The sequence below is a fragment of the Akebia trifoliata genome, chromosome 4 (genome assembly GCF_017979445.1).
Source record: "Akebia trifoliata isolate Shusen 1 chromosome 4, ASM1797944v1, whole genome shotgun sequence".
Taxonomy (NCBI): Eukaryota; Viridiplantae; Streptophyta; class Magnoliopsida; order Ranunculales; family Lardizabalaceae; genus Akebia; species Akebia trifoliata.
In genome coordinates, this window is record NC_141378.1 from 27,855,816 (window position 1) to 27,872,776 (window position 16,961).

The following is a 16,961-nucleotide window of genomic DNA, read 5'->3' on the forward strand; positions in this document are numbered from 1 at the left end:
TCAAGATTGAGGCTAACAGACTTAAATGAAGATGAGTGAGTTTGGGGGAGAAAATCAAGGAGTCCTTTGATTAGAGGTTGAAAATGAGGGTATTTTTTAGGTAATTTACATTAATAATTCAAAGAAGACTTAAATCAAGGGCGTGCCATCTATTTGAGAATATAGGGGTATTTCTAATATTTATCAAAACAAGGAGGGGTTAGGCCTAAATCACCTATCCTATTTGATGTGATCACGTGGCAGTAATGTGACCAAAGAGAGGAATGAAAAGTCATAAACAGCACCGGCTAACGCCACACGTCCATAAGTAAGTCGCTTTCTGTCTCTTTCTCTCGAACTTCGAATCTCACACACAGACCTCTCTCTGTTTCTTCTAGTTTTGGTTAATTTTGCACAAGAAGACCATAAACAAAGACTCTCAGATCTAAAAGCTTCTCTCTATACTTGAATTTCTTCCTTAATCTAAGGTGCGCATCTTGAATTTCTTTATCTCTTTAATTCTTTTTTTCTGTGTTCGATCTGGTTTTTCGATTTGTATCTGATTCTTGGTCTTCTTGAATACGAAATTCAAGATTATATTATCTGATCTGATCTTCGATTTGATGCGGAAATAGTGAAAATAAATTATAATTTGAAATATAATTATATTTAAAAACATAAATTGGATCTAATCGTCCTTTAGTTATCCGAAGAAGAAGAGTTATAAGATACGTTCTTACTTCTTTTACTTGATTTCGTTTTGTGTTTGTTGAATTTAGGGTCTGTTTGGATCGTCAGTTTTTTTTTTCGAAAAAAATGTATTTTGGGCAGCAAATGACTTCTAAAAATGAGATCTATTTATGTCGGTTCTTTGGTTTATCGAGAGACACACTTTGGAATGACAATCGAACAAATCTCTATGATTTGGAACCATTAGTATCTGTTTGGATCACTAATTTTTTTACCCCCAATAAAATCACTTAGAGAAGTTATTTTTTTAATTTGTACTAAATGTTAATCCAAACAAACCGTAGCTGGGAAAAATCAGCTTAGTCTACCGTTGAGATCATAAATTAGGAGAGCTGCTATTGGCACCCATACTTTTACTTATTACATCCCAATTAAAAATAAAGAAAAAAAACGAATGATTGAGAATAAGTAAAAGTTAGGGTGCCAATAAAAGTTCTCTCATTTTTATTTTTTGGTTTGGGAGGTGTTAGAATTTTATTTGAGCTTAATCATACATGTAAACAGCTTCTAAATTATTTGAATGAGTGTTATAATGGTTTGTAATATTGAAATTATAATTTCAGCCAAACCGTTGTAATGTTTGAAGAGTGTGTTTTAATAATTAATTGGGGTGTCATAAATAATTTAAAAAATTGAAGTGTAATAAGTAAAAGTTGAGGTGCTAATAACAGCTCTCTAAATTAGTGAGTAAGAAATAGGTACTACCTAGTGGGTGGTGGTGCTGCTGGGTGGGCCTACGAAAGAGTGGGCCAGACATCAACACTAATGTGCTTATTACTCTCTGTCAATCAACTCTCACACGTCAATTGAAAAAAAAAAAGATTTTTGGGAAAGTAAAAAATAGGGTGATTTCTATTAGAATTTAAAAAGAAAAATTACTCTTGGGATTGAAGAGATTGATGAAGGAAGGATTTTGGAAAGGTGATAATCACATTGAATATGAGGGCATTTAGATTATTTTTGTTGTTCAATAGGTAATGTCATAACGTTGAAAAGAAAGAGACTTCTCAAAACGTGGACCGTTGCATGTGAAAATCATTTTAACTAATCTTATAACCCTCAATTTGTGTACTTTTACCAGGGAGGGGAATATATATATATATATATATATATATATATATAATTAAAGAAGGTTGACCCTTGTTGATTGAAATCCAAATAATTAATTAATTAATTTATTATAATAAAATAATATTTTTATATTTTAAAATTCTTTTATGAGATGAACAAAATTTCAACCTATATGAGATAATTTTGTCTAGATATATTGGTACAATAGTATTTTTCAAACAATACAATGTAATTTTTTTTTCCCTTTTATCGTGTATGGGTAAGCTGGACAAGAAGTCATGAACCGAGGACATCAAAGCATTTGAGCTATGCATTCACACTTTAATTTGGTTCCAGTAGGTATAAAAGCAGCATAAGGCTTGCATCGCATTCAAAGCAGATGCACGTGCCCTTCCCTTCCCTTCTTTCTATAGTTTCTCCTTTTACATGTTCTTCCACTAAAAAACAAAAGATACTAAAAGATCTATTATTCCTTACTTGAGAGGAAATTCGCTTTGTCTAGAGCCACGTAAGTCTTACGTTATTGAAAAAGTGTTTTGATCTACTTTTACCATCTTATTATTATTATTATTCACCTTCTTTTGGGCCTTTCGCTCGTTTTTTATTTTTTATTATGTTCTACTTGAATGTTGTATCGAATTGGAGTGTCATCACCTACTGCTAAGTACTCCTAGGACTCTTAATGTATTGGATCAGATCTGAATCTGATCTGTTCATCCAATAACTTTGAGTTCGAATCGAAAATTTGGATGCCGATAACGATCCGATTTTGTATCAACAATGTCTTGATCTGATAGTGACCCGGTTTGATAAATTTGTCAAATTTGTAAATTATATTATATATATATATTATTTAAATATATGAAATTTATTGAGTTTTGGCATGATCCAAACCCAATCCCAATTTGAATGCTATTGGCTTAGGTCTAGATCTAATAAAAACCCAATCTGATAAAAGTACAATCCATTTTTATTGGATCAGTTCCAGGCCCAATCCGAATCCACCTCATCGTGGTCATCTCTATTAAGCTCAATTTATTAATACGATGATTCTTGTAAAGTTTCAAAAATCATAATTTGTATCTTATAAAGTTTTCCATTTGATTGGTATGCTTTAATTATAATGATTTGTACAAAATGTGATATAAGTATCTTACCTACATATTGATGTTATGGTCAAGTATTTTATTGTGTCAAGTCTTTTGTGCTATTTAATCAAAACGCCCAAATTACTCATTAACAATTCTAACACTTTTAAAGTTGGGGTACTTTAATCACATTGGATAAATTACATCATTCTGTAAAATATGCTCTTTGACCATATATAACAGCTCCCTAATTTTTATTTTTTTTTATAGATAGCTTCTATTGCCACACCAACTCCCAACGTGTGTGCTAGTTCTTTGGTGATGTACGAATGAATTGGAGTGGCGTTAGCAAAAGTTAGTGTGACAAAAGACTGATTTTATATTACTCTTTAATTAATTAATAAGAAAAGAAAAGAAAATAGGCATTGCCTTTACTTGGGCAAGATCAGCAAGACCCCTTGCACGGGTGGGACTGATAAGTCTTTTAGTAGGAAGGCCCCTATAGTTTGGATAACTTTAGATAAGTCCTAAAAAATTTTAAAGTTCATGTTGTCCCCTTTCCCCTGCACTCGTGATCTTTGATCATGTCTTCCTTTCTGTCCCATGTTTCTTTTTCTAGGTGAGTCAAGGTTTTTAAATCTCGGTTCTAGTTGTTACTACCTAGCTAGTCAAATATTTATTTATTTATTATAATCCGGTATCCTTATAGACGGGATGGAGTGCATATCTAGGCTTTGCCCAGTCTATAAATCATGGTCTTGTCCAAGGATCAATCACGCACATCCCACACACTAGATAAGTAAGGGTGCACCCTCGTAATTTTTGGCGTTAGCAAAAGTTAATTTGATAATCATTGCTCACACTGAGTACCGAACTCACAACCTACTGACTTTTACTGCTTATCGGTTCGAAATTGCCATTGTGCCAGTCCCTCGGGGTTTAGCTTGCCCAATATTAGAGATATATTTTTTGGTCGATATTAGATTATACATAATTTGTTTTCAATCAAATTCCATTCAATAAAACATAATGTACATTATATATCTAAACAAATTATAAAGTATAAATAAATAAATAAATACATTCGTCTATATTTTTAAAACACATTATCAGATTGAAATATGATTGATGACAAATAATATCAAATTCTTATTGAATTTGGTCCAAATCAGAACCCAAATCACTGATCTGGACCTCTAAATTGTTGGATTATAATTGATTAGATTTAGGATCTTATCTATCTATCTATTGACAGTCGTAGTGAGGGTGGTTCATTGTAATAATCCAATCTCCATTGTAAGAAATGCATATGAAAAAAACTGATCCAATAAATTGTCAAATTGGATTGTTCACTGACCATGTCTTAATTGTGACTCAAGTCCTTGATCCAAATTCACAATTATTGGATTAGAATGGATCAGATTTAGGGCATGATCGAATTCATTTGACAGCTCTAGTGAGATTGGGATCACATCATCTTATTCTTTAATGAAAATATATTGCACTTGAATAAAATAATTCAAATTTCAATTACGAATAATATAAAAAATATATATTAAATTAGTTTGATTAATCAAACCAATTAAAAAATTATTTGGGAGAAGTTTCACCCTATGTTAAGCCAAAAAATAATCTGGTAACTGGTTTCTAGCCTGTTCTTTATTTCATTGTGAGATTTGCGGAAATCACTGATCAAGTGATTTTTTTTTTTTAAATATCTATCTAATTACGGATTTGAAATTAAAAAAGAGTCGGGATAATATCACAGAATCATAGATCATTTGCCTAGGATACATGAGGAAAATTTTTATGGTCATGTATATCCTGAGGCAAATCATTTACAGTTCTGTGATGGAGCGTGTGTGAGAGGGGGCGTTAGGAAATCATTACACATTAAAAATACACACAAAAGAAGAATTTTTTAAAGATTAGTGGAAATCAACAATCAAACATATTTTTTTTTCAAAAAAAAAAAAAAAAAACTAGAAGTTGGATATCTATCCAACTCCCTGTAGTACATGATTTGGACTTGAAATGAAAAATGCACAGAAAAAGAAGAATTTTTTATTTATTTAAATGAGGTCTGGCTGGCTGGACAACTGCTCCGTTCTTGCTTGATCTGCTTTCCTGCACTGTCAGCAGCACTCCTCTTCTTTTCTTCTTCTTGAAGTTCGATAACTCTCTTGTTTAATTCTGTCTTATCTACTTGCTTTATTTTTTATTTGTAAATTTATCTTTGAATGCTTGTATTTGTATTTCTCTTTCTGACTCTCTTTAGTAACGGTTTTGTTTTTTGGTCTGTTCTCGTTAATGGAAGCTTGTTCTTGTTGAAAGAATGCAATTGGTATAATTGAGTTTGTTTAGGACAAAATGGCAACCAAAATCGATCATACATGTTGTGAATGGTCACTCTCTGAGTTGGCAACAGTTTGAAGCGATTCTCAGGTATAAATTTGCTTTGATTTCCATGGTTTTAAAGCTCGGTATTTCGTCTTGCTTTGGCGTTCACAATTATTTAGTAATATGTATTTATATGCCAATAATTATACTTTTATATATGGGCAGCGTTCCATTCTAGACAACGTTTTGTCCTATATGGCAAAACAGTTTCGGAATGGGCTGATTTTTTGTGAGGATGATCTCTATGGTGATTATCCTCACAAAAAATCAGCTGATTCTAAAACTTCCAACCCTATGAAAAGTGCTTACAAACTAACGGTTAAAATGGATGGTCTACGATTCTTTAACTTGTAAAGTGGGGCTAGCAAGTTCAGAATGGGCTGATTATTTGCAATGATGATCCCCTCACCTTAGAGATCATCCTCACAAAAAATCAGCTTATTCCAAAACTTTTTGCCTATATAAGACAAAACACGTTGTCCAGAAGGTTTCTAGAATGTTGTCTTCGAATCCCGACCCTTTATATATATATATATATATATATATATAATAAATAAGTTATAAAAAAAAAATTATTCTAATAAAAAATATTAACTCGGTTGACTCAGAGGAGTCATGCTTTTAAAACACACCTTCAAGTTGAGATCCACCATACAATATTATATTCATGGAAGCATACAGATATGTGAATTCTTTGGGGGCATGATTTCAAATCTTGTTTGATTGGTATCATTCAAGAATGTGTGAGATGTTCAATCTGAATCGTCTTATACAATGTTTCGTTTGACAACCGGGATGACTCGGGTGAGATAGTCAATGTACATCATCCATCACACATTGATTCCTCCGATATCTGAGATGACTCGTTTGATAAGAAAAAATATAATCATTTCAATATATACAAATAATTTTAAATGATTAAAAAACTCGGCCGAGTCAAGATGATATGAGCAGCTTGGTATTGATGGGGGGCAAGGTGAGACATGATACCTGGTTTTATAACCTTGTTTAATACCCACCTCCACCCGTTTGATTATTCTGACTGAACATTTTCCCCCCTCAATATACTAGTAAATAGTTGCAAAAGGTTTTGATGGTGATGTTGATGACATGGTAGAAGAATAAATTGTGATAAAGTACCCTCATATGTAAGGAATCATATCATTCAAAAAATGTTTCAAACAATGGATGATAAATTAGGAAAATATTGGAATTTAATATGAGGGCTAATGTGCAGACACTTATATTTGTGGAAGGTTTGACTAAGATAAAACTGAATTGAGGAACAAGATCCATTTAGTTGACTCGAGATATTTTGGATAAGACTTTGATGTTAATGATGATGAGGATGGCAATCAAAAATTTAATACCAAATTGATGTCCCATCTTGTTTTGGTTAAACTAGCATTACCGATCTTCTAGATTTGGAGAAACAGTTGATTATTAGCGGTTTTGTGGAACACAGTGTGCTTGATAACAAAAAACCGGTAGAATACTAGTTAAAATTATCATCTAGAGCTTGCACCTGTGGAAATAAATTTATAAGTACAAGTTGTATGAGAAAACGAAAACTATAACCTGAAAACTTACTTTTTTTTCCTCCATTAACATGTGGATGAATGCGTCATATCCATGTTTCAAGAAAAAGAGCATGGAAGTGCATATATTTATGAATGTTATTTCAAGTTATTAAGTTAGATTTATTATTATCTGGACTTATTTGGACAATTTTTTTTTTTTGGAGTAGGCAATGTCAGTCTCCCAGTTGTTGGATCAAGGTTCAATATCTTTTGGAAGATTTTCGATTGAATCACTTTCATGGGAAAAATGGTCAGTTTTCTCTCACAACAAATGCCAAGAGGAGCTTGAGAAATTCAAGGCCCCAGGTTTGGTGGCTCAAAAGAAGGCCTACTTTGAAGAATATTACAAAAGGATCAGAAATCTGAAGGCCATACAGGCGGAGCAAGAGGTTGGCCTTGAATCTGATCCTTGTCAGGATGGTCGCTATTGCACCCAAACATGTGAACATGACCAGATCAAGACTACCACACAACCTGGATACACTATTGATGTTACAACCACAGAAGAAGGTAAAGCGAACTCAGGAGATGATCCTCAAATTCAATTATCAGAAATGAATGAAGTTACTGAGCAACAAAGAAGTGCTTATGGTAATCTTGATGACGAAGAAATAGTGAAGAATGAACTTGAAGTTTCCGTGTCAAAGGTTTCTTCTGCCATAGAAACTGGAACAGAATCCAAAGTATCAATCAGTAGGAGGACATCACAGGTTGCAGTGAAAAACAATTGTATCTCCAACCACCAAGTTAAGCTCAGTGTCAAAAAGCGCTATGATCATACTCCCGTTCCCAAGGCTAAGGTACACATTGAATGTCTTTGTTACTGTTCCCTTATTTGTTCTTTTCTCCCTTACTTGAATATCCTATATTGGAGAGTTTAGATTTCCTCTGCTTCTAACTTTAGAGTATCAAAGTTTCCAGTTTTCATTGTACCTTAGATTTTCCTCTTCATTCATTTTTGCTCATTTGTTATCTGCTTTAACTAAGGAGGATTCTGCTTCAACTAGAACTACAGCAAGGTTGGACTCAAGAGCTAAGTCAGATGCAGTTAAACCATCAGAAGGACTAAGAAATCCTATTCATAAGGTTACTAAGGTCAAGGCTGAGAATAATATTGTTTTTATCAAGCCAACTAGTAACAAGGTTTCAAGCAACATGAAGTTCACATCAGTTTCTTCACATAGACAGCTTACTGAAGTACGCCCTAATGTCACAATCTCATGCCCTTCTATACTTGCAATAGATAGAAAGTTAGCTTCTACTAGAGTTAGGGATGGTGCAGCAAAGAGGCATCTCAATTCTAAGGCCTCAACAATCAAATCACCATCAAGTTTGCCAATTCAAGCACAAGGCCAATCATGTAATCAGGTAGGCTACATGGTTTGGTAATTCTTTTTTCTTTTTCTTTTTTTTATGATTAAATGTTTTGGAGCCTTCTGTGTTTTACGGAACCCCGTTTTGGCTGTTAGATTTGGGATTTGTGTCACACTTGGTTTTTATTAGCATTTTATGATTGGTTGATGGTCTCTGACTAGATTTTTTGCAGAGCATTTCCAAGGAGATGCCTGGTGGTGTGAAAAGCATCGCGTCAAAGAGCAAAAGGTCTGAGTCTATAGTGGAAATGCTTGCATCATTATGGTTTCTTCATTTAAGGTAGACTTATTAATTTGATAATTTACCAGGACTAGTGAAGACATGAGCAAGTCTCCAAACTTGGTTAGCCAATGTGTGATACCGAAGGGAAAAGAAGCAGAGGAGTGCAGAACAAAAGCAATGTAATACATGATAGAATAGATTTCTTTAGTAAACTATTTGCTTTCTCTCAAATGTTGTTTGCTTGAGAGCGTAATATTTCAAGCTGGAATTGAAAACTATTCTTTTATTGCATTGGTGGATAATCAGGTCTACAAAGCAACCAGTTCGGAGTAAATCGAATAAAGATAATGTAATTGAATATAACCAGAGGAGTGATGTCAGAGGGAAACAAAAAGAGGTAAATCGCTAACCACAATCATTTTGCTATGTTGATAAATTTTGCAATTTGCATTTATCTCATTTAACAATGGTAAATCTAGGTTAATTGTGCTTTGCAATATTGTCTTATGTTATTTTGTAAGTATAGTGATTTTAAGGCACATGGTTTCAAGGCTCAACTGATCCAAGATTTTACTAGCTCGAGTCAACTCGAGGTCGTTTGGGACCTGGTCAGAAAATCCCTGTAACTCATTCTGCTCATAGCATCCCGACTCACCTTCAATTCTCTCTCTCTCTGAATTGGCTCTGTCCATGAGTTATGGATCATCCATAATCTGAACTCCAGTCCAACTCTTGAAACTATTTTGAGGAATGTTTCATTCCCTTTCCTTCCTACAATTCATATGGCCATTCTATTTTTTTATTTTTGCTTTTGTGCTGGTTTCACCACTGCATAAATTGATGTAGGACGGTGATGCCTAACCTAAAATGATGAGGAAGAGACCATGATTAAATCTAGTAAACAATTCAACATAAATCTTAGCTCATGCAACCACATATGATAAAGAAATTCCAATAGGCAATTGAAGTCCAAATCAATCACAATCCCACAAAGAAATTCCCTCTAGTGTTAGATCGAAGGAATGCCAATGGAAGATTGAACTTCTGCTAGCTTAGGGCTTCAATCCAAAATATTCAATGGGATTTCCTATTTCAGTTTCAAAGGCCAAATCAACAATAAAATTCAATAACTCATTAGAGTAAAAAAAATAAAAGGTAACAAAACCAGATTGAGCTATAGGTTTGGGGCTGCTTTATGGTGTATTTTAGGGAATTGGAACATAGGATAAGTTAGTAAAATAGGATTGAGAATACTTTCAGGGGGGGTTTCTAGGGTTGATAATAGGGTTAGGATATGTATTATGGAAGGTTTAAAATGGTTTGCAAACAGAACCAGCAGGGTTATAGGCTGAAATTAGGGTTGAATGGTTTGTTTAGGGCTGGAAAATGTGGCTGCAGTGATATTTAGCTGATCTGAAATTTTCTGCAGTAGTATGGGTTCTTAAAGGGTAGTTTGGATTGAGTTTTAGGGAATTAATGGGGCTGTAGGGATGGTGCAGCTTGGTTAAAAGTATCCGTAATAATATTTACAGCAGGATTCGTGTTAGGGTGGGTTTTAGGAAGGAGTTCTAGGATTCAAAATTAGATCAATTGGATTGGGTTTGATGGGGGCAGCAAGGTGTGATGTTATGATAAACAGAAAAGTAAAGAAAAGAGAAGAAAGATATGAGATAGGTGATCTCTTACCTTAGAATCATACCGAAGGTCATTGATCAAGTTATTGGCTTCACACCAAGGTCATCATGGTTTTTGTCATGCTCCAAAATCCTAACATGCATCCCCATGATTAAGTGTTGGAATCTTGAAGTGTGAGATATTTCCCATACAGTGATGAACACATATAACTCAACAATTTCAGACAATGATATCATATACTGCAGCGACAGCATGACTAAATACGATACATAAACAAAAGCAACAATCCTCTCTCACAACTCCTTTTATTTATATATAACAAAAGGAAATATTGGCACGTACTACCAAGAATATACTAACCTGCTCTCTCAACATAAACCAACAACTCTATCTACTAACACTCACAACACACAAACCCATTGATCCTGAAACTGCAGCAATCCTAAAGTTAATCATCGATCATTGGAACTTCCAGAAACTGAGATGATAGGTAAGATGAGTAACAGATTAATCACACTAATATGCAGATTAATCACACTAAAAGCATTTTTAAAATATGCAGGTTTTATTTCAAATAATATCAACTATGAAAACAATTAAATTAACATGTTGAAATAATTACATTTAAATAATTTAACTGAAATATTGTAAATGTAAACATTCGAAAATCATCTCGGCATCAACATAATTGATTGTAACATAATAACAATCAATGATAGGTGTTAGAATAGAGGTTGAGGATCACAACTGATGTGAACATCTCAATCAAGATATGTATATGCTCCAATATTTCACCAGTGTGGAACCCCACTGTTAGTTCCTAATTTAGTTGCCAGCTAGGCAAACCAATTGGGGTTAGTTGTTTATCTGGCTCAGGTTGGCCGTTTCACCAGGGCAATAGTGAAACATGCCTCCATAATGTGGGTTAAATCCGTTCGACTACTCTAGACTACTAATGATCATTGGCTAGCCAACTTCGTCTATACCCATCGGGCGTGTGCAAACCTCAAATAACTCTAGTCTTGTGCAAACACTTCCTTTGCACCTTGTTCTCTATTAAAGGTAAAAAAGAATTTTCCTGATCTCCAAAGCATCCCATACTACTAGGGAGATCAGACACCTCAATCTATACCTAGAGTAGTGTCTCTCCGGAAAGTTACATCCAACTATTCTTTATAGGTATTCTCTAACCCTTTAATAGATCACTAAAATATATATATATATATATATATATATATATATATATATATATAAGTATAATTATTCTTTTTGTTTTCAAAACATTAAACATCTTTTTTTTTTCTTCTAAATATGAAACTATTCTTTTTTTCAAAACATAAATTAAACTGAAAAGTAACATTCAATATGAATATCAAGTCTTTCTATGAAATACCATATTGTCACAACATCCACCTCGCAATCACCCGAACTAAAACTAGGAAAAGAAATAACACCTTGCGATCACACGAGCTATATTTAGGAAAATAAAACACACCTCGCGACCACGCGAGCTAAATCTAGGAATATAAAACATACCTCATGATCACACAAACTAATCTTATGTACCGGGATATTCACCATACACATCAACAAGTACAATAATACCAACAATAACATACAACCAGAATCTCTTTCGAAAAATCATTTTTTTCCCACCAGTCCAAACCGTGAAATTCTTGACATCACAATAAAATTTATTTCAAAAATCCTTTTTTTTTCAAAAGAAATTTTAAAGAACACCTTTTAAAATTAAAACATTTTGCTGCATGTTGATGTCAACAAACAAAATTTCCTACAACATAAATACAACATCAATAGATCCAATTAAACTAACATGCATGAATTTTTGTCAAGATGCCTACATTGATCATAAATTTTGAAATAATCATTACTTTGAAACAAAAGTAGTTTTTTTAAAAACTACAATTAAGAAATTGGAAGTTCCTACCTCTTCAAATTCAATTCTTAGCTTCTAAACTCGGTGTCTTGAATCTTTAACCAACTAATCCATCTTTTTATTCACTTTCGCTTCCTATCAAGATCAACACCTAAATTAAAAGTCAAGAAACAAACCACTTAAAGAGTCTACTTCTCTTAATAGGTTTACATAAATGAATATGAATTATCTCTTCATTTTCATAAATATTCTTCTAAAATTTCCTTTTGGATCAACTAACTTAAACATCAAATCAAGTTTATGCAAAACTATGTTTCTTGTATGTCATAAGATTGATGTTTACTTTATGTGATGGAACAAATACAAAATTTTCTTTCTTGGGTTGGCAAGTAAGAGTCGATCCACAGGGAAAATGGGGTTTATCAAATTTTAATGAGAAATAAACAAGAATTAAATACAAGAACTTAAAAGCTGAATTGATGTTGGAATTGTAATCTAAGAGACGTCTTAACGCAGACTCAAGATCAAAGCTTCCATCCATGAGGCAGATTTGTTATTTTTAACCAAGTGCTTAAAGATATAGGATAAGACTTTGAAAATTATACAACAAAGATACCGCAAACATTTTTTATTTTTATTTTATGTAAGAAAAGAAATAAGAAAATTGGTTAAAATCCAATCCTATTTTCAAGGGTCAATAATATCATACCTCCAAATATCAATTGTCAACAACTACAAATAGTCAACAATATCATACCACCAATTGTCAACATTCTTGCACAGGGGTGGAAGCTTCCTCAAAGTTACCGTGCCTTAACATATAGATTTACCATGGTGCGGTGGATTCTTAACGTGTCGTGGTAGAGTTGGAATGGATAGCTTATGTTTTCTTCTAGACTCATGTTTTGGCTTCATGATTGATGATTTTGCTGCTTTAGTTTTTTTGGTTCTCTTGATTGTTTTGATAATCTACAAGAATACGGGCAGAAAATCAAAGTTCCCAATCAACAGTTATTTATATATTTATACCCTGATTTAGCTAAAAATGTATGTAAAACCCCAGTATAACTAAAATTCATGATTGCACGTGAAATTACTAGCATGAAGGTCAAAAAGTATGCTGAGCACCAAAATAAATGAGTTTGGAATATGAATATTCATGCACTTATCATTTCTCAACAGTTTTAAACCTACAAACAAATACCTGATCTACTCACAAACTATCCCATCACAACTTTAATGAGTAATCAACAAATTTCGTAAAATTTATTCCTTGAGATACGTAATAAAAATTTTAGGGCATTACACTTTCATACCATGGAGAGTTCTCTTAGAGAAATCTGCAAATTTTAATTCAAAAACTTATAATCATTAAAAAATGGAATAAAGTCTACAACTATTTATATAAGACTCAAAACCCTAATCTAATATCATCCATTTAATTAATATAACAAGATTTAAAAGCTAGGAATAAAACTTAAATATAACAAAATACCATCTATGTCCCTATCCCGTAACTTTATCTACCTTGAATTTTCAGCATATAAAAACTCACTAGAAAGACATGATAAAGTTACCAATTACCCCACAAACGTCTATACTATTACCATGGACTAAGAAAACATGAAAACAATCCTAAATACTAATCATAATCGCTAAAATAAACCCTCCTAAGCATAAAAGAAAATAAAATATAAAAATCTAACCAATGGCTCATTGAAAAGGTCCATGTTCTTAGATGCCGCACGATTACGACTGATACAAATATGAACCATTTCTTTTTCTCATAATCCAAGACCACCATATTATTAGCCATGTCCAAGACTCATAGCCTTAAAAGATGCAGGCAAAAATCTCATTTTGCTCACTCTTCGAGATACGTGATATGGTATTTGTCTCTTTCTCCGGTGAGATGGCCAATCCCCAGTCGTTTTCTCTAGTGAGTGGCGGCTTTGTTGGTTGCCCTTCTCCGGTAAACTTTTTCCTCTGATCTTTTTCTTCGGTAGGACACCGATGTGGTGCATGCCAAGGAATCTCCGATGATCAAGTTAGAACCAATTATAGTTGCAAAATAGGAATATTTATAGAGGGATCTAGGGTTTTTTTCTCTGCCTTTGGGAGGAGAAGTCTGCATCATTTATAGATTTATTGGAGAGGTGGTTATGAATCTAAGTCATCAATTTCAGTTTCATCAAACCCACACGCGCACATTGAGAAGTTTGTAGGTTTCCTGTGTAGAATTAAATAAAAGGCACAAAAGACATTAGAACAGAGTGGACAAGGATCAACCCCCAAAGTAGTGTTGTCAAAAGATTTGAATTTCACAAAATAACAAAGCCAACATTGTATCATTTGGAAAATCAGACATTTTTTGGTTCTGGGATTTTTTTTGTTTAAGATATCACTTCCTAACATTTTTGTCTATAGTGAATAAACACTCTATTCTGTTTTTGGTAGGTAAAATATTTGGTCGTTAGTGTTGCCTATGGGTAAGCCTGCTTTTAACGAGTAGCTGCAAAAGGTTTTGAGCCTAAGATGACTCTTCACTCAACAATACAGTCCCTTGTCAAATAAGATAAATAGGCATTTATTTGCATTTGATATTTTGATTTATCGGTCCTGAAATATTAGGTCATGTGTTTCTTATTTCTGTGTAGGGAAAAATGGGGATTGGCATGGGAGGATACGGGAGTGGTTCGAAGTTGACCACCTCTGTTCTGCCCAAAGCTCCTAAGATCAGGAATAAGGTCATCTCTATCAATCTTTGTTCCATTTACTCAGTCTCCAATATTTCTTCTGCCTATGAAGAGATTCTTAGCATGAAATTTATACTTCTTAACTCTTATTATTTAACTGTTTCAGATTGCAATGTCGTGTTCTGCAAATCTGATTCCTGATGGGAGTAAGCCGAGGTAGGATGACACTATCTAGTTGTTAAAAATTTTGGGTCTTCATGTTAGGTGTTGTCGGTTTAGTTTAAAATTGGCCCACAGAATGATTATATCCACCAAGTGTTGCCATGATGGATGACTATTAGTCATGGTTTAAAGTTTCATACCATCTCAGACTGTTTCAGCTGAGACATTCCAATTTCGACCAAGACATAAATAAAACATTGATCCCAAAATATGGAATGTTTTGGAATGTCTAAATTTTAAACCTTGATTATGATCATGCAATTCATTTGATGGTCTACATATAGATTGGTTGGGCACATCAAACAATGTTGGCCACTTTGCAGGAACACTGCGTCCCGTACTCTCTGTACACAAGGAACTTTAATCATCCATCCAAGACATCTAGACATGAGCTTAGACCCATAGCTCAGTTGGTTTGACACATTGCAAAACAACTTTGAGGTCGTGTTCTCAAGTCCAGCTTACCCATAAAAAACAGGACATCCAGAAATAAGGGTGTCAATGGGTACCCAGTTAGCCAATGTGTCCCAAACCCATTAATCGGTTTTGGGTCTACCATCATGAACCCAATCAATCTCAATCATCTTCTGGTTAGGCTAGTAGTAAATGTGCTTCAGCTAAAATTAGAATCTAAAGAGATGCAGTCTTTGGTTTTTTACTCTCTTTTCACAAATGTCCATTTGTATTTCCTATTTCTGTCTCAATCTCAATTACAAACAAAGACTCCAGATCCTAATTTTCCAAGGTTTTGTTTTCATGTGCTTCAAGAATTCGTTGTTGGTATCAACTGTTGAGAGAGGAATTCCTTCTTCTTCTTTTTTTTTTTTATAATTCCATTCAGAATTAATTGTCTATCTTGTTGGATACACGATGGATAATGGGTATTTGTAGGGACCATTCTGGTTCCAAGGATTTTATACTCAGAACCGGAACCAATGATTTACTTAGGAGTCAGTTCTGCCTATATGTGGAACTGAGCTGAACCGAAACCAACCCATTGAAACCTATCCTATCAGGTACCCGATCTGTAAACGGGCATTTGTAGGGTCAGTTCTGGTTCCAAGGATTTTATACCCAGATCCGAATCCGATAAGGAACCAGAACTGATGTTTTACTTATATTTGGGTTACGACTATCTATGGAACCAAACCAAAACCAACCTGTGGACAACCCACGACTAGACTTGGCATGCATGGTGCAGTTGCACATTGAAATTTGACAATCTGACACTGTTAATGTAGGCAAGGAATGTCAAGCTGGCGTTGACTTGGAAATTGGGGAAACAAAATTTGGGTGTCACAATAACCTCATGTCAAGGACACACACTAGTTGCTTAATGTCAGTAAGGGTTGCTTCTGTGCAGTGTCAAGTTTCAACTCCAACGATGACAAAAGCTTCAAATTCACCCTTTGGGAGTCATTCATTAAGCCCTGAAAGTCCGGGATAATAGTCTTGATTTGTTGGAAATTGTACATTTCTCTTTCATGTAACCCATTAAGCAGGTTTCATGGTAATCTTAGCATTTCCAACTGCACTTTGTTTGTAGCTATAGAAGAGGGTGCAATGTAAAAAATATGTTATCCCTCTCTCCACGATATGGATATCTCCAAAAAATATTTTCAGCTTCACTCGTGTATTTTTTTATTTATTTATCCTAATCTGAACCAATTTGCTCACTGGGCTCTGCCCTTCAGTTTGGATCTCACATATACACGGTCTGGATTGTCTTGTGAATATAATAAAACACAATGGCGAATACCACTCCCTTTATCCCCTTATTACTTAAAGAAGGGTTAGGATTTAATCTTGAGGACAACCTTTGGCTTTATTATCATTCTTTGCTTCCTTTTTGAAAATACCCTTCTAAATTTATTGTATTTTTTTTTTATGCCCTTTCAACCTTATTATCTATTCTCTTTTATCCCCTTAACCCCGAAATAAGATACCCATGCCTTTCTAGTATATGTAATAAAGCACAACTGTTGTCTTTCCCCAATGTTATTAATTTCACTCGGATCTCAAGAAATAATTTCAACTTTATTCCTTT

At 33.9% G+C, this 16,961-nt stretch overlaps 1 protein-coding gene across 2 annotated transcripts; it reads left to right on the forward strand.

The window, feature by feature from the left end:
- The first annotated feature begins 308 nt into the window (after positions 1 to 308).
- On the forward strand, positions 309 to 16,543 carry LOC147404647 (uncharacterized). Of its 2 annotated transcripts, none has more exons than XM_086440678.1 (10): positions 309 to 467; positions 5,206 to 5,333; positions 7,036 to 7,668; positions 7,856 to 8,236; positions 8,415 to 8,470; positions 8,551 to 8,643; positions 8,771 to 8,861; positions 14,654 to 14,743; positions 14,859 to 14,908; positions 16,156 to 16,543. In XM_086440678.1, the coding sequence occupies exons 3-10, from the start codon at positions 7,039 to 7,041 to the stop codon at positions 16,178 to 16,180; spliced, it is 1,416 nt and encodes a 471-aa protein (XP_086296804.1). In that variant the 5' UTR covers positions 309 to 467; positions 5,206 to 5,333; positions 7,036 to 7,038; the 3' UTR covers positions 16,181 to 16,543. The 2 variants fall into 2 exon arrangements, with proteins under 2 accessions (XP_086296804.1, XP_086296805.1); XM_086440679.1 differs by having other exon boundaries at positions 7,859 to 8,236.
- Positions 16,544 to 16,961: the final 418 nt, after the last annotated feature.